This window comes from Lates calcarifer, linkage group LG11 (genome assembly GCF_001640805.2).
Source record: "Lates calcarifer isolate ASB-BC8 linkage group LG11, TLL_Latcal_v3, whole genome shotgun sequence".
Taxonomy (NCBI): Eukaryota; Metazoa; Chordata; class Actinopteri; family Centropomidae; genus Lates; species Lates calcarifer.
Window position 1 is genome coordinate 13,287,708 of NC_066843.1, and position 18,592 is coordinate 13,306,299.

General features: G+C 40.3%; 1 protein-coding gene across 1 annotated transcript in view; it reads left to right on the top strand.

Moving 5' to 3' along the window:
* Window positions 1–232: 232 nt before the first annotated feature.
* Window positions 233–18,592, top strand: part of cacna1aa (calcium channel, voltage-dependent, P/Q type, alpha 1A subunit, a) — a 58,330-nt gene continuing 39,970 nt past the window's right edge. Inside the window, 18 exon segments of the mRNA XM_051073848.1 lie at window positions 233–333; window positions 834–973; window positions 7,518–7,569; window positions 7,571–7,610; window positions 8,323–8,475; window positions 9,032–9,219; window positions 11,194–11,297; window positions 11,437–11,552; window positions 12,750–12,794; window positions 12,925–13,008; window positions 13,606–13,812; window positions 14,450–14,562; window positions 14,813–14,925; window positions 15,030–15,161; window positions 15,447–15,519; window positions 15,962–16,079; window positions 16,384–16,451; window positions 16,607–16,713. Of these exon segments, the coding sequence (XP_050929805.1) occupies window positions 241–333; window positions 834–973; window positions 7,518–7,569; window positions 7,571–7,610; window positions 8,323–8,475; window positions 9,032–9,219; window positions 11,194–11,297; window positions 11,437–11,552; window positions 12,750–12,794; window positions 12,925–13,008; window positions 13,606–13,812; window positions 14,450–14,562; window positions 14,813–14,925; window positions 15,030–15,161; window positions 15,447–15,519; window positions 15,962–16,079; window positions 16,384–16,451; window positions 16,607–16,713 (1,946 nt within the window). The 5' untranslated portion in view covers window positions 233–240.

The following is an 18,592-nucleotide window of genomic DNA, read 5'->3' on the forward strand; positions in this document are numbered from 1 at the left end:
ATAAACCCAGAGAGAAATATTGATATGACAGAATATAGCAAACAATGTGAAAACAAGCACAGTGAGAGACCTTGAAATATTTTGATTAGGATTTGATTAGCTTAGATGAAATGGCACATTGTGTTATGTTTATGTACAGACAATTACTTATTCCTGTTAAACTGTATTTTTTAACTGTTGAGACTGATGTGTTGAGAAGTGTTTGTTCCTTGACTGACTTTCCTCACTCCATTTGAGTGGATGATTTTAGCCACCATCATTGCCAACTGCATCGTCCTGGCTCTGGAGCAACATTTGCCTGATGGGGACAAGACACCACTGTCTGAACGCCTGGTAAGTTAAACAGACATGATACGGTATGTGAGCCATATGTAAACATGATTTCATTCAAGTGACAGTTCTCACGCCTTATTGATTTTGCTTCAGTGGAGATGCATGCAGCTACTCTGCTATAAGAGAGGTAGAATACAAGGATTTTTTCACCTTTAAAAAAAAAGTTATCCAAATTTTCTGTGCACTACAACAACTGAGGAACATACACGTTCTTATACCGTGGGAAGTATACACACACAATATTTATCAACATGGATTCACAAGAAGATATGCTAATGTAACATTTAAATGTAAACCTGCATAGACAAAGTTGATGCACTCAAATTTTTTCCCATCTCCATTATAAGTGGCGTTAGTGTCCACAAAAAGTTGGCTCCAAACCAGGACTCATCTATCTACCTCTGTCTTTCATCTGTCTCCCATCCTTCTTAATCTTCCTTCCTCTTCTTCTCCCCTATTCCCCCGCTTGCTTCCTTTGCTTGTTCTCTCTCTTCCCTCAGGATGATACAGAGCCGTACTTCATAGGGATCTTCTGTTTTGAGTCTGGAATAAAGATCCTGGCACTTGGTTTCGCCTTACACAAGAACTCTTACCTGAGGAACGGATGGAACGTCATGGACTTTGTGGTGGTACTCACAGGGTGAGTGGCAAACAAATAGATATGAGCTGAACACACACCTAGTACGAGCACACGCAGGAACAAACATAATGTACATGCACAGTATGTGCCTACATGAGTGCTTATAAATGCAATACACGGTTAGGCAAACACAAGGCCAGAATTTGATGTGTTTTTTTTCCTCAACATGTGTATGTGTGTGTGTTGTGAGTGTCCTTTCCTTGCTTCTTTGCCCTAATGAATGGCCCCATTCTGGGACAGGCAGCAGTCAGATCACAGAGCAGAACTGCAGGCAGCCAGCAACCTGGGTAGTGAACAAATGTCACCACAGTATACACAGAGACGGGGGGGTGGGAGAGAAGGTTGTAAAAGAGGATGTAAGAAAAAACGTCATTGGTGTTGGTAGTGAGTAGAAGCAGACAGGCAATGGTGACACATACGAAGAGACAATGCAAGAGTTCAGAATATGAAGGAAATCAAGTAAAGGAGGAATAGTAGTACAATAATGACAACATATGGTAGGCTGATTTTTAAAATATTTAATTTATACAGGTTTGACAGAAAAACAGAGACCAACAATAAAACTGTAGGTAACTAACTAACTAACTGCAATGCAAAACATGGGGCCACCATGCTATAATATTTTAAAACATAGTGAAGATGAAAGTAAAGGGAAGAAATGTGACACAGTCTGAGAGAGGGTGTCAACAAGGGTGAGTTAAGACACATGATAGGATTAGCACGATAGAATTACTATCACTGATAAGATTATAGGTCATAGAAAAGGACTAGAGTAATTTGATGGAGTGGCAGAAATACAGCATGTGAGCATAACGGTTATGTGTACACACATGCAGATTTATTTTTCATATTTCAGTGATGTAGAAAGGGGGCACTGATTCATTTGTGATTCCCATCATGTGTCCATCTATTGATACATTTATCTACATGACTTTCCTTCTTTTAAAGCCACAGTGAGCTATCTTTTGTATGTACAGGCAGGCTGTGAGATGGTATGTTTACAACTGTAGCATGCTTGTTTAGGGGTGCAGTTTGTGTTTACGGATTAATGCGATTTAGATGAATGTGACCACATGAGTGATGGGTTAATGAAAAGAAGTACCGACTTTGTAAATTTCACATTACACCATTCTGTCTTTTAAAACAGAGACGTACAGACATACACTAAATCACTGCATTTGCTCACTTGACAAGTCACATAGTAGAACTGTGTTACTATTGGCTGCTGTGTCCATTGAAATTATGGTGTGGGAGTACTGGCACAGATTTTTATGCTGAGGTCATTACATGTGTGTATGCATGTGGCGATTTGGAGAGCTTCATGGGTTACATAAACCTTGTGCGTCTTTGCTGACAAAGCACCTCTGAAACAAGTGATTGCCCCCCTCGGCCCTCTCTCTCTCTCACACACACACACACACACACACACTCACACACTCAGCACTCAGTCTGGCAGTATGTCCTTATGCTTTAATAAGAGCAATCATGAAGCCAAGCTCATCTCAGCATGGCACAACAGAGTGACTGTAAGAGAGAAGAGGAGTGAGAAGATGAGTGTCAGTGAGGCAGCAGGAGATGCAGGAAGGAGAGGAAGGAAAGGAAGGAGAGGCAGGCCGTGTTTTATAATAGGAAATCTTTATGTTTTGAAAGTGAAACCCTCTGAGCAAGCATGACACAGCAGTTAAATCTTCTCCGGTAGGCACAGGCATTTTGCTGGTGTTGTAGTGCAGTTGTTGCTCCTACATGTAAGCAGAATATTTTCTCATAGTTAATGTCCAGATGACATTAAAGGCCTCTAATAACAACCTGCCTCGATTATTGTAACTGTGAAATACTTCCTGTTTTTGAAAAGAACAAACCTGAGCTTTGTTATGTAGGTAGAGACTCTTTACACTGTCTTCAGGCTGCATTCGCAATATTTCTTAACAGTCCTGGCTAAGACATGGAGATCATCTATTATCCTTTGGACAGTAGCTGGATTTTAGTGTTTAAATCTCCCCTTCTTCTTTCTCTCTTCCTTCGTCTCTCTGGCCTTCAGGTCTTTTGGGTGATTCTTCAGAAGTGAGCTGATGGCCTCAGGTTGATAACAGCTCTACCAGTATTGATTGCTAAAAGGCATGCAACTAAAATAAAATTGATAGGTCTATCAGTAAATGATTGACAAGGGCATCAGATGCTGTTTCTCAAAATGTCTGAGCTGCAGAAATTTGGTTAAAATGTGATTCATTTTACATCTGCAGTCTGAGAAGTGGTGCAGAACTCTGGGCACTCATGAAAAGTCAGGAAAGGAAACTTTATGTATGAATTGATTGAAAACACATCAGGTGGCACTATTTTGGGTTCAAATGTAAAGTTATGAAGATGAAAAATGAATTTAAGGACTAAGAATAGTAAGTAAGTAAAAACAGAGGCATCACAGAAAAGGAAATTGGTAAATATGAGAGAGGAAGGAGGCAGAGGACATAATAAGCAAAGTCCAGAGGAAGAACTGAGAAAATTATATGGCATGAACATTATTATGTAGAAAAAAATCAAAGATTTTATAGAAGTAAACAATATCTTGATGTTGCGATTTAAACAACAGTCACAAAACACACAGTGTAGTCACTGTGTAGTGGATGTTGTAGTATGATGTACAGACAGAAAGTATGCTGCAGCACTGAAAGCACACATACTGTACATTCCCATGATACATTTTGTACACTGACTGAGGTCAATACATTTTACACACACTCTCTCTCTCTCTCACACTCACATTACACACCACAGTCTTTGTTGGGCTTTCTATGAATGGCGGTTGTGTTTTTAGCAGCGCAGCTCTTTGAAGATGAAAGGCAACTTGGCCTTTCTACCCACCTCTGGCTGAAACCTTTGATAACACACTGACCAGCGTGTGCACACACATGCACACATGCACACAAATTTCCACTTCAAACATTCCTTTCCATTTCCTACTCACCCCTAGTGCACTTGCAGACGCTCTTTTTAAACACATACAAAGACAAACACACAAATGGCACTTAACATGTCTGAATAGATTAGCTATTCACTCTACAACCTTGTTGGATGTCAGATGATTTCTATGCATCCATGTTTCTGTGCCCAAGTGTGTGTATATATATATGTGTGTGTGTGTGTTGACCTGTCTGTTGTAATAAATTGCCTGAGTGATTTGGCACTGGGAATGAGCTAGTTGTTTTTATGCCCACTATTGATTATTAGTCCAATTACACTTAGTTTATAGCCATTCTTGCCTTGCATCCTCCTCCCCTTTGTGCCTCCTCCTTGTACCCTTGTTCATGTGGTTTTGATTAGATACAACCGGTACAGTGACATGAAAGAAGAAAGCAAGCAAGGGCCTTTCAGTGACCCTGAAATCAACTAAAATTGAAACAGAATTTTGCTAAATCTGTGCAATAATGTCTTTAAGGATAATGACTGATCTTTATCTAAAAAACTGGTTTAATATCAATATGAGTGAGCCTTTAACATTATGCAAATATGTTAAATATGAAATAGTTGAATCATGGTACCAGAGGAAAGCAAAGACTCAAGAAAAGCTGAGATTTTGGAGAAGAGATGGAGCAGGTTGGTCAGTGATGTGGACAAATATAATTAGCCACATTTAGCTGATTCAGCAGGAAAGCAGACGGAGAGAGTGGGCAAAAAATTGTGTTTGTATAATGTGTTGGATTCCCATGAGAAGGGGTCAGTGGGGAGATTGTGTAATAGCAATATTGCTTAATCTGATTCCCCTTAATCATTGGTGTTCCTCAGGATAAAGTGCAGGTTGTATGTCTCTGTGTATATTTAGTGGCATAAAGGTATAAGTGTATAAGATGTACTGTAGACAGCATCTCTGTCCCTGACAAAGAAGAAATTGTTTTGCATTGGTTATTCCAAATGACCTACTTTCCAGTGTGCATACGTGAAGAAAATTATTCTCACTCAATATGTTTGATCTCCAACCAGCGCCTGTTTGCTGTACAGATGTGTGTGTCTGTGTGTATGGTTTTTGTCATACGTGTGCTTGCTTTGCTCTGTGTGTGTGTGTGTGTTTGTCTGTGTGCGTTGTGATACATTTACATTAAAGAGAGAAGAGAGGAGGAAAAAAATAAATCAATCAGGCTCCTCCCTTGGCCCTGTTACCAAGGTGATACAGAGATTCTATCAATGAGCCAAGGTCCCTGTTGCCATGGAAACACTTATGAATGAGAAAGGGCCCAGTCACCGTGGAGACGGTGTGAATGAGGAACTGCCTCATCGGCCTGACACTGTTTGTGACAGTGGATGCTGTTAAGAAACTGAATTCTTCATCATGGTCATCGTCATCATTATTACCATCATCACTATCATCATCATCGTCAGTGCTATCATCATTTTGACGTGAGGGTTTATATTCAAATGGTTACTGTTACTGCATCCCCACATGTGTGTACTGTATGTGTGACATGCACTGCGCACACACACACACGTACACACAGATACTCATTTATCATACAGTGTGTGGTGTGTGTGTGTGTGTGTGTGTGTTTGTTTGTGTGTTCATGTCACACAGTGAGATACTTGCACTGTGTTGTGTATTTCCGGATGGTTATGCAGATTATTCCTTTCAGAAACTCTAGCTGTCAGCAGTGTTACACTGTTCATGCACACATGCATTCACACCAATTCACCTCTATTTATAGCCCATTTATTATCCTAATACTGAATGTCTCCATGTTTTGAACATGAAAATCAGTAGCCTTGCTAATCATTGTCTTATTTATTTCTCAGGCTGAATTTAGCTACTTGTTTGTTATTGCCTCTTTTAGTCCTCATCTCTGTCCACTCTATGTATTCACTGCATTTCTTTCTGCTTGTGTAATACAATCTGCATTTCATCTTCCTCTCCTACATTACCTGCCTCTCTCTCTTTACTGCTACCCTCAATTGCATCAGTGCAATTTTCTGTGTTGCCAAGCATTTTCTAGGCTAATGTATTAGTGCTAAATTCTTATCTTAGCTGAGCCTGCACCCTGACCTCTCTGTGAAGGAGAGTTCTCAACAATATTAAGAGTAGCACTATACATGTATCGAATTACAGCAGTCTGTCAGAGTAATACAATGTGAAATTCATGTTCCAGCATGAATAGGCAGAAAGCTAATGCTAACCTGCACTTGGCATGACAGTCAAAGTATTATGTAAATCATTATGTAATTCATTATACTTGTACCAAGGGATAATTGCTGAGAAAATAATGTAATTATCAAATATTAACAAGACAACATGTTAATAATTTGTAGGTTTAGCTTTAATATTTTGTATTTATATTTAAAATGGAGGAGTATAGCATTCATTGAGTTCCTCAATGGTACTTTTGCCTAATGTTTTGGCTACACATGCAGCTGAAGTACAGTAAGGCCTCGTGACCAAACCAGGAACCTCTCAGTTACAAGTCAGCCTCTGATGAGGCATTTGATATCACACAATGTCATTACAAGGGCCCCAGCCTACACTAATGATGGAGCACCTACAAATGGAGGGGTGGGGGGTTTGCTGGTAATGCAATACTGCATTCAAAACCACAACTGAGTATACCTTCATCCATAGATCCTGGGTCGGTGTTACTTTTCACTTCTTGCCAATTTTGTGGATTTTCAAGCAAAGCAGGCTGACTTCAAACCTGTGATTAAGGCTCTGCTGTGTCACTGGGCCTCTTAGTGGAACAGAGGAAAGTGGAAATGTGTCAGAGACGGAACGAAAAAGAGAGAGAGAGAGGCGAGAGAGAGAGAAGTGGGAAGAAGGATGATTCACAGTGTGCGTCAGACGATGGGACTGACTGGAAGTCTGGCGGCACAAGGGAACATCTTAACCCTCTCAAGTACACACACACATACACACTTGTGATGTTTACAACTCTTTGTTCAGATGATGAGCAGTGATACAGGTGCTGTAACGCAGACTACAACGCGTTTACTCTGCAGTCTGATGCCTGCTTGAAAAGAAATAATTTAAACATGCCAAGATTAAAAATAAGCAGAAATAAGCAAGTCAGCATCTGCTCATTCTCCCCATCTGCCAGTTCTCCCTCTCTCTCTCTCTCTCTCTCTCTCTCTCTCTCTCTGTCTTTCTTTCTCATGCTCTTACTCTGTCTTTCTGTGCCTCTAACTTACTCTCTCCTCTACGCTCTCTCTTTGTCCTCCCATTTTCCCTCTCTTCCCCATCACTCCATCTTTCTCCTTTCTCATTTTATAGTCCCTCTGTCATCCCAGTACAAAAACACTCTCCCTTCAGCCCATCCCTCTCTCATCCTGATACACTTCTCTGTCCTACTTCACTTGTCAGCTCTATTGATCAGCTCGGCTCTTGCAGGATTTACATACAGTGCTCACCCAGTTGCTGGTAATGACCTGGCATGGGTTTGTGTTAAAGTGTATGTGTGTTCGTAAAAGTGAGAAAGACAGAGAAACTGGCGAGAGGCTGACTGACAGTGACAAGCTTGACTAGCTTAAATATTGATCGCCTCTGCACACTTTTGTGCATTTGTCTCTTTCCCTTTAGGATCCTGTCCACTGTGGGTTCAGATTTCGACTTGCGGACCCTCAGGGCTGTGCAGAGTATTGAGGCCTCTCAAACTGGTGTCCGGTATTCCCAGTAAGTCAAAACTCATCATGTATGTATGACACAGAATTTTTTAGATATCAGTTTATTTTGCTAGTGTCTGTCCTTTATCCCAAAGCAGTTGTGAAAATGATATTTCTTTTAAGTACAGAACAGTTTCAGGTTTTATTGGAGGATCGAAATAGCACGGAGAAGCATTTTGTGTCAAGGTTTTATGCAGCTTCTGTGTTTTTCTGCATAATGCACCCAAAGTGTTCCAACAAAAGTGGTTCTTCTATGCACTCTGCTCCTTTTTTAAATGTTATAGTGGCAGTAGCGTTCCAGCACCACTGCAGTGTTATTAATAGCTTTGACTCCACTACAGGGCTGAACAGGCAAACCAAGGCTTACTCATCATAAAAGTCACTAAGCTTCCTGTGAAAACCAAATTATGGTTCCATTACAATGTGTGATATACATTTGAGAAAAGGGTGACCAGTTTCCACAAAACAACATTTGGCATGAAATTAAAAGTCACTGCAGAATGTTGGCCTTGAGACTTTTTCTTTTTTTAAGAAAGGTTTATTTTACCTGAACTAAATGTGATGCAGTCATAAACTGGTGGTATTATCCTGTTCAGTTAAGGAATGAAAAGACCCCCTGTAACCGATCCTAATGGCTGAAAACACATTTAAAACACACTATATTTACAATATAATGTAATGTAATCTAAATATCTTAATCCTGTGTTCACTGTGTCCTCCAGGCTTACAGGTGGTGCTCAAATCCATCATGAAGGCCATGATCCCTCTGCTGCAAATTGGCCTGCTGCTTTTCTTTGCCATCCTCATGTTCGCTATCATCGGCCTGGAGTTCTACATGGGCAAATTCCACAAAACCTGCTTTGACAATCACACAGGTGAAGGAGTTAGTGTGGCTGTGTGTGTGTGTTTTGCCAGTGCAGCAGTCAGGATTAATTTGCCAGTGAAAACCATGCCTGTTCTGGTTGAGGTGGACTTTAAATGCCACAGCACTAAAATTATATTAAATTGTTTATGGTACTTCCGTTCCATGTTTTTGTGATGGGAAAGTCTGTGAAGGTTCTCAGTGATGGGAAAGGCAGTTTCCACAGATGTCTCATCCATTGCTAATGTCTGTATAAATGCCAACTTTTAGATTAGAAATAACATCCCATCTACAAAGAATTCAAGAAGTTGAAAACTGTTTTTGGCCTATTGAGCATTTGTGATGAATCTCAAATGTCTATATAATTGAAGTAGCTAAGGCCATTTTGCTGTGTCATCACTACTTTATGTAGCCTCTTCCTCTATTTATTCAATTCCAGAAGGTAAGGGGCAAAATACTAATTTAAGCCAATCAATAGCACTTGCTATTCTTAGGAAAAAAAACCCCAACACATTTGCACGTGTCTGCCTTCTGTCTTGAAACACTTCCCCACTTTCACCCATGTTCAGGTGAGATTCGAGAGGAGTTTCCATGTGGGACAGAGCCTCCGTCGCGGCTGTGTCCAGAGGGCACCACGTGTAGAAAATACTGGCTGGGACCAAACTACGGCATCACCCAGTTTGACAACATCCTGTTTGCTATTCTCACCGTCTTCCAGTGTATCACCATGGAGGGCTGGACTGAACTGCTCTACTATGTATGTACTGCTCAACACTTACACACACTTCCTCATTATCCACTTTAGCTTTAGAAAACAGAGTGTGTCTATAGAAAGAATGCATAAAAGCAGCAATGAAAGACACTGAAGGAACCCCTTATTATTGAAGGGACATTAAGAATGGGCTACTGGGTCTCTGTGCTAGTAGATTTAGGTTAAAGAATATATCATAGGATCATCCCAGTTAAGAAGATGATAACTCAAAATGCAAAACCTGTTCGGTCCTTGTCATGGATGGGCTGCAGCACCTCCCTAGGCAACTAGTTAGTAAACAGTTGAATTGTTAATTGGTTATTTTTAAAGTAGAAATTAAACAGTATCAGTTTGTTTGCCGTGTTGATCTTCATTGGTTGTTTTTTTTTCTCATAAAATATTATATTCAAGTGTTAAAGCATCTAGTCATTTTCACCTGTGCACACTGTGCATTTGCCCATGAAATGGGCACCAGGTCCTGAACATTGTCATCACTCATGCCCAAGACTGAATAGTTCCCTGCTGTCAGTGGCAACGGTTGCTATGGAGACCAGAGGTAGATGAGGGTCTTTGAGTGTTACTGTAGTCGTCTCTTTTCCCTCCTCCTCTCCCTCTCAGTCAATCTCATTCTTCTCATTGCTCCTTTTCTTTTTTTATTCCCTCTTTTTTTTCTCATCTGTCTCTCCTCCCTCCATTTTTTTCCCCTCTTCATTCCTCCCTTCCCTCCTCTCTGTCCCTCTCACTCCTGTCTCTCTCCCTGTGTCCCTCCTTCCCGGTGCTGCTCTATATTTAAAAGGGCCTGTTCAGCCCAAGTTATTCTTGCAGCTGCTGGGGAGGGGAGCGATAAAAGTTTAATGGTAGAAAAAAGGGTCTGCGGTACGTTGGGTACACAGCAGCAATACCATCTTACATCCAGGAAGAGGGAAAGATGGAGGAGGACGGTTAGAATGAGGCTATGAGAAAGAGAGTGCAATGTGGGGAAGAGAAGAGGGGGTCTGGAGGTGAGAGAGGGCAAAATGAGGAATCAGTGTCAAGTCTGATCATTGACAGTGATGAAGAATTGAAAGACAGCACAGAGACAGGAAGGAAATAGGGAAGGTAAGAAGGAAGAGATGAAGGAAAGAATAAAAACAAATGAGCAAACCTCAAAATGAAGGAGGAAGGGGTTCAGAAGAAGATGCAAAAGGAGAGAGAAAACAATAAAGAGTGAATAAAGAAAATGAGAGGAGAGTCTGGACAGAGACAGAGAGGAAGAGAGCAAAGCATCTGTTATACATTATTTACTCTGCACAGAGCAGCTAAATAGAGTGGCAGATATGCATTTACTTATTGAGATGACTTAAAGCAAAGTCATGTCAGCCCTGCTGTTGTTTATATTTCCAACAGCAGTGGACAGCACTTCTGAGTGCACTGGCTCCCATCTTTTTAATGGCTACAATGTCTGGATATTTAATGATAAGTTTCAGATAAATTTGCAGACATGATGTTCACCCCAAAATGAGAAGAATGAGCATTTAAGTCATACCATGTGTGTAGCACCTGCATGCAAATACTGTAAATGCATCTTAATCTGAAAAGCATGCCTAATAAATTCCACTGACTTTCTTTGGTGGAGGGATGCTGAGACAGACAGACCAAAACATATGCCATTGTAGCTGATTCATGCAGCAGCAGATATTCTATCTGTGACTGCTTCCCTGGTTTATTCTGTGTATTTTCAAGCTGCCCACAGTCTGCTGTAAAATTTGTCATCTCATTATATATTCTTCTTTTGACAGAGTCGCATTAAAGAATGTCTAATGTCTCAGTCGATCAAATCTTTGGTCATTAGGAATTGTGGTGAATTTCCCAGTGCTCACTTTAATGAACTGTTAACCAAGTGATGTTTCTGTTAGGTTAGATGCTATTATATTGAGTTCAGAGGCGAAGAGCAAAACATTGATTACTTTGTCTAATGTGTGTGTGTGTGTGTGTTTCCAGAGCAACGATGCCTCAGGGAGTGCATGGAACTGGATGTACTTCATCCCCCTCATCATCATTGGCTCCTTCTTCATGCTCAACCTGGTGCTGGGTGTGTTGTCAGGGTAAGTATCTGCTTGTGAGAGAGTGCATTTGACAAAAATAGATTAATTGTAGATTTATTGTATGTGTGCCTCAATAAAAGATGCAAAACGTCTACGTTGAAAGTTTGTGTGTTATTTGTCCATGTGTGTGACCCTGCAGGGAGTTTGCCAAAGAGAGAGAGCGTGTGGAGAACAGAAGTGAGTTCCTGAAGCTCAGAAGACAGCAGCAGATTGAACGGGAACTTAATGGTTACCTGGAGTGGATCTGCAAAGCTGGTATGCACAATATACTATTTAACACTCATGAAGGCACATACAACCATAACAACACATTGCAAAAAAATACCTGTACCCATAGTATATATTATGTCCCGAGTTTTCAATTATCACTCCATCAGGCATGTTGTAGAGTTAGATATTTTAATGCATTTGTTATCAAACTATTTTGAACATGGGTGCAACATGTCATATAAGTATGATATAAAAGCAGCATGTTCTGTGGGTGTTCTGTGGGGAGTCTGTTAACAAAGTGAATTTTTATTTTTTTTATTTTTGGGTTTTACAGGAAATGATGGCCACAGGGGTAGTAATAGTTTAGACATACATACCTGCTGAAGGGAGAAGGTGCTTTAAAGCAACATTTGGACATTTTTTGTGTTTTTGTCAGGTATCATAAATGATTTACTGTATGTTAAATTGCATTTCATTTGCAAGAATAAATGTGCTTTGTGGTGTGAAGCTTAAATTATCAGACAAGCTTCATATTGTACCTATTGTATACAGATACATGTTCTCTTGTTCTTTTTTATCTGTGCCAAGATTTGTGATGGCGTGTCCCCTGCTTTTCACATTGTGCTGTATGAATACAATATATACCACATTCAGCATAGTGACACACGTCTACTGAAACCTACTATACCCCCTGAGGAAGTACAGTGCAACTAAAGCCCTCCTCAGAATGTTATACAAACAAACTTGAATTATTGAAGATGCACGTTTTCAGTTAAATATATATGTGAACAGCCTTGATTAACATCACTCCTGCAATGATTAAAAACATGTGTTTGATGCTTGGATAGAGAAGACCCAATCTTTGCCCATAGTTCTCTTTCTCATCTCTCTCATTTGTGACCCATCTGCTGCTGAGGGCAGGAAAGATGTAGAGAACATAAGAGGGATGGAGGGTTGGATGTTGGATGCTGGAAGGAGCAGATAAAGGGGCAGATAGAAAGGACGGACCTTTGATCTTCTTGAAAAGACAATCTACATAAAAACAAGGAAGCTAAAAAACAAAGGAGGGAGGAATGAGTAACAAGCACAGGTGCAGGCCAAAGACTTTGTTTCCAGTTTTAATTAAAATGAAAAATGACAATCAATGATAAAAAGATTAACTGATAATGCGGAAGTCATCGAGCATAATTTTGATGTTTGTTATATGCTATATTAACATTTTTCTTTGTGTGTGTTTTGCAGAGGAGGTCATCTTGGCGGATGATGAAAATGAAAATGATTATGATGGTATGAATTTGCCGCTGTTGCGGTTTTTGTACATGCATGAATGTGATTTTTTTAAAATAATGCTAATAAGTTTAGCACAACAATACTGTTGTACCATAGAATAATAAACACATGCTCTTTCCTATTACAGGGTCCCGTAGGAGAGCCACAAAGAACCATAAGAGCAAAGCTGAGCTTCTAAACCCAGAGGAAGGAGAGGGAGACCTGGCAGTAGGTAAGATACATACCCTCAGTCGCTCTCTCCCACACACAAACACACACTCAAAGGCAAACCACAGGTACATACAGATGCTATCTTATCTTGCATATCAGCATTACCTGACCCTGCTCTCCTTCCCCCTCTTTCCCTCTCCTCTGCCGCTTGCACTTCTCTCCTCATGTTACGTTTTTTTTCCTCCTGTCCTCAACCCCCCTCATCTTTCCTCCTTTCTTCTGTCTAACCTGCCCTTGCTGCCTACGTCTCCCTACGTCTCTCCTCCAACTCCTCTTTCTCCAGCCTTTTCATCCAAAGCAGTTCTCCTCCTGTTCCTGTTTTCTAAAAAGAAAAAAGATTTTCTTTTTGTATTCTGTATAGTTATGTGTGTACAAGACGTACATACAGAAAACTTCATCTGCCAGGCACTTGTATACCTACCTGTTAAATCATTATGTGATCTTGTTAATTGTTGTATCCTTTACTTACATTGTCATTGTATTCTGTGGACAGTTTTTGCTTTTCCCATATAGTGAATGTACACAATCATCTCACTAAACAACTGCTAACTTCACTGTAGTGATAATGATATGCTATGTACCTCATTGACCTCTCCAGGTTCACCATTTGCCCGTGCCAGCTTGAAGAGCTCCAAACTCGAAGGGTCAACTTTCAAGCGGCGGGAGCGGCGGCTGCGCTTCCTCATCCGACACGTTGTGAAGTCCCAAGCCTTCTACTGGACCGTACTGTGTTTGGTGGGCCTGAACACGCTGTGTGTGGCTGTCGTGCACTACGATCAGCCAGAACCACTTTCAGATTTTCTATGTGAGTAGGAGCGTGTGGGATACATGCATACTTAGCACTAGCACGCACAGATGATCTCTACAAACGCACAAATACTCTTATCTCACACATTACTGGAAGGGAGTGGGTGAGAAAATTCCTAAGTAAATGTGACTAAATCCATGAAAGAGCTGACCCAAACACAAGGACACGCAAACACACAGTGTCCTCCTCTTGGACAGAGTCTTCTTGTGTCGCTCTCTCATTTTTTGCATGTATACAGCACACATACGCATATACACACACAAATACTATTCATGAATAGTGTTACATTTCTGAAATGAGAAACACAAATAAGCCAATTTTACATAAAATTACATTTAGAAAATATGATAACCAGAGGGTGCATTGAAAGGTGTTTTATATTTTGAAATGGTGTGACTCCAAAAGCAACACAGTGAGAGGTTGAGCTCAGAGGATGTGTGAAAAAATATCAAATGTAAACTTCAAGTGTATTTTTATACAAGTTACAGGTTTTTCTTTACAAATAGAAATGACAGAAAAGCATTTTTACATTTCAAATACATAATTTAATCATAATTTTATCATAAAACACTGCCCTTTCTGGGCTTCTCCTCCTCCTCCTCACTTCTCTTCTTTTCTTCCTCACTCTGTTTAGATTTTGCTGAATTCATCTTCCTGGGGATATTCTTGACGGAGATGTTTATAAAGATGTATGGCCTGGGCAGGCAGGCCTACCTCAACTCCTCCTTCAACTGCTTCGACTGCATTGTGAGTCCCGCTGCGCTCTGGGGCACACCCCCACGCAAAGAAAACCAAACAAACACAAGCACAAATTTACAAGCAAGTGCAAACACTCGTATTGTACATATGAAAACATAACGCAATTAGACCTCACGCAAACATGACACATTGAACACAACAAATAAAGATGTAGTGATGATTTGTTGGTGTATACATATTATGTACTCCTTGTGAATGAGATGATTAATAACCACATGCTTGTGCGTGCTTGTACTAGGTGATATGCGGTAGTATATTTGAAGTGCTGTGGTCCATCATCCAGCCGGGCACATCATTTGGCATCAGCGTGCTACGAGCTCTCAGGTTATTGAGGATCTTCAAAGTTACCAAGTGAGTCAGTAATAATGTAGATTTATTATTTCTCATAATCATATAAAGCACTACTTATTACACTCATATAAACCGCAACTAATCTCATACTTTCTGTCTGTCAGGTACTGGGCGTCTTTACGTAACCTTGTCGTCTCTCTGCTCAACTCCATGAAGTCCATCATCAGCTTGCTCTTCCTGCTCTTCCTCTTCATAGTTGTCTTTGCCCTGCTGGGCATGCAGCTCTTCGGAGGACAGTCAGTGCTGTTTTTCTTTACCTTGGCTTCTCTCTCTCTGTGTCTCTCTCTCTCCTCCTCTTCTTCCCTTTTAATAGTCGTCATTTAATTTTCTACCAAGAGATTAGTTTCTGTTAATTGCAAGTCATCTCTGAGCAGTTTTTCAGAAAGATATTTGTTATGCTTGTAAAATGCTTTTTGTTCTTTTTTTCCCTCCCTTCCTTTCCTCTCCCTCTCTGCATTTATCCTCACACTTCTCCTTTTCAACACTCTCTCCTACTCGTTTTTTTTTTTTCCCCCTGCTAGGTTTAATTTTGAAAATGGCACTCCTCCGACCAACTTCGATACCTTCCCCGCAGCAATAATGACAGTGTTCCAGGTGAGCAGAGAAGACGATGTACTGTAAAGGGGAGGGAGGGAAGGAGAAGCTGGTGGAGGGAGGGAAGCAGAATGGTAGGAGAAGACGAGGACTGGATTAGGACTAAACGATTAAAGGACTAAAGAGGATTTGCATACGAGGAAGTGATATAAAATGTAGAATGCTACTTTTGAATCCTTAAATGTCATTAGCCAAAAGCATAATTGTGCTAAACCTTGTCTACATGTTCAAGGTGTGCCTACGTGTGTGTGTGTGTCTGTGTGTGTGTGTGTGTGTCTGAGAGAGGCTGAGTGTGTGTTTTGTCTGTTAATGACATTTTAAAAGAATACATATTGTGTGTGGGTGTACAGTATATACTCTGTATCAATGCATCAATGTCCTTGGACTGGGTATGGCCTCTTCCTACTATTAATATACATATATGTGTGTGTGTGTGTGTCAGATCCTGACCGGTGAGGACTGGAACATGGTGATGTACGATGGCATCAAGTCTCAGGGCGGAGTCAACAAGGGCATGGCCTTCTCTGTCTTCTTCATCGTACTCACACTTTTTGGCAACTGTATCCCTTGACAGCACAGATGCAAAGAAAGCACTTATGCACATGAAACACTCACACATATACACGAAATGAAAACGTTTATAGTTATGCTTGACAATTTGGTTTTAGTTGCTAATTTTAACCTCAATACACAGCCATGCAGATGCAGTTGCACATAGACAGATATTGATCTTAATGACCATAGTGCTCATTCTATAGTCCACATTCTGTCAGCCATGTTGTAGTCAGTTACTGTATGTGCATGTTGTATACGTATGTCCAAACAAACTTCCACATGCTGGATTTCCTTTAACTCCGTGTTCAGACACTCTACTGAATGTGTTCTTGGCCATCGCTGTGGACAATTTGGCTAACGCGCAGGAATTGACCAAGGTTCTCTACTGTCCAGTTTTACTTGACATCTCAGTACCGTTTCACTACAGGAGTTATGCTCCTCGGCTCAACAAATTTCTCTGTTTCCCTCATTTGAATTATTCCCACGTCTTTCATCTTTTGCTCTTTCCTTCCTAATCTCTTTCTCTCTCTAGGATGAACAAGAGGAAGAGGAGGCTGCCAGTCAGAAGATCGCCTTACAGAAAGCCAAGGAGGTGGCTGAAGTCAGCCCACTGTCTGCCGCCAACCTCTCCATTGCAGCGTGAGTTTCTGTCTCTATTACTCTTGCGCTCGTGTTTTTGTATTCATTTAAAAAATGTTTTCACACCAAGCAGGTATTTTATGGCAGAACATTTGCACATATCTTTAGAGAGCGGTCAAAAGAGTCAAGCCCCTTACTCCAGATCCTACTGGTGATGCTGTTTTAAAGAGCTTTGCACATCACAGTGAGCCACGTAGAACTTCCCACTTGAAGAGATTATATTAAAAAGATCAACTTAAAGCACATTCTGATCCCTTTTATGTGCTCATTTAGCAACACTATTCATATTCCTGCATCTGTACAATAACAACGCAATTTCTTTAAGATATTTCCTTGCTTCAGAATAAAGGCTGATCCATTTTTTTTACATCTATGCATAGACACACACATTTTATTAATAACAATGAATTTAGCAATAAATTTTCATTTTATTTCTCTTTATCACATTAAAACACACATAGACACACACACACACACACACACACACACACACACACACAGGCCAGTGTTGGATTGATCTGGGCCAGCCCTCCTTTGGTCAGGAGAGACAGAGTCTTTGATCTCTTTTTTTTTCTGTATACACAGGGGTCTTTCCTTTCACTCCCGGTAAAGTTCACACACTCTCACTCATAGAAACACACACACTCCACGTTGTGGTCTGTCTGTTAAAAAGAAAAATAAAAGCACAACAGGGGAGCCCAAGCCACACACACACACACACACACACACACACACACACACACAGTCCTGACCTTTACAGCTTTGATACATCAGCCTCTGCCCACTTTATATCACACACACATTATTGCACACAGATCACACACAGATCCAGTGAACAAACATGCTTAAGGGTTAAAGTTTACGTTACCCATGCACAAACACATACATGCTCATAACATGTTCATCATTTTGTGAATCACACTGTTACTGTATGTGCTGTATGTACTGTACTTCACTGTGCTGTGAGCATTTGTGTCTGTGTATCAGTAAGCTTTATTTTACCTGGGAGTCCTATTAAGATTAGATTTTTATTTTTCAATACAATGCATGTGTATCTGTATGTGTGTGTGTGTGTGAGAATGAGAGAGAGAGAGAGAGAGAGAGAGAGAGAGAGAGAAAGAGAGAGAAAAGAGTATGCTCTGGTTTAATTAAAAAGGTACATTTGCTTCTTATTGCTGACTTGCAAAGGTTGTTTGCCTGAACATCTACCCGGAAAACTGGACACCTGCACATAACTGTATAAAGAAAATATGAAAGATGTCTCGACACATTGCTCAGTCCTTCCTTTTTCAATAAACTGTGTATAGTAGCAAAAGTGAGACAGGGCAGTGTGTATTACATTTCACTGTATAAATGTAAATCCAAATTTTAAAAAGGAAAGACATTGAAATTCCAATGGAGATAGTCCTTATGTTTTTTTTTCCCAAGCACCAAGCAGGGATTTTAAACTTGGAGACATCAGTGGTGCATGAAGAATCTTTTAAGAAGATATTCTATGGTAGATTCAGGATGGAGGCTGCCATGAAAGCTACATAACACCAATGGAAAACGGTTGTAAAGCTACATAACACTAACTAGTACTCTCAAAACGACAATGCAGTGCACCCTCAAACAGCCATGCAATCCAAACAGATTTTAGGAATACAGTAGCAATTTAATGAATCAGGCTTTAATCACTTTACTGTTGTGAGTCTCACCATAGTGTTTTCAGTAGTTATAATGTGTGGGCATATGTAACTGTCAGCGTGCTCTATAGAAAAACATAACATGTACTTGTTCATTTTTTAAAAACTCTGTGTATGATTAACCCTCATCAGCACATGTTTATAAGTACATTTTAGTGAAATATTTCTGCAATATGCACACAAATCACAGTTTC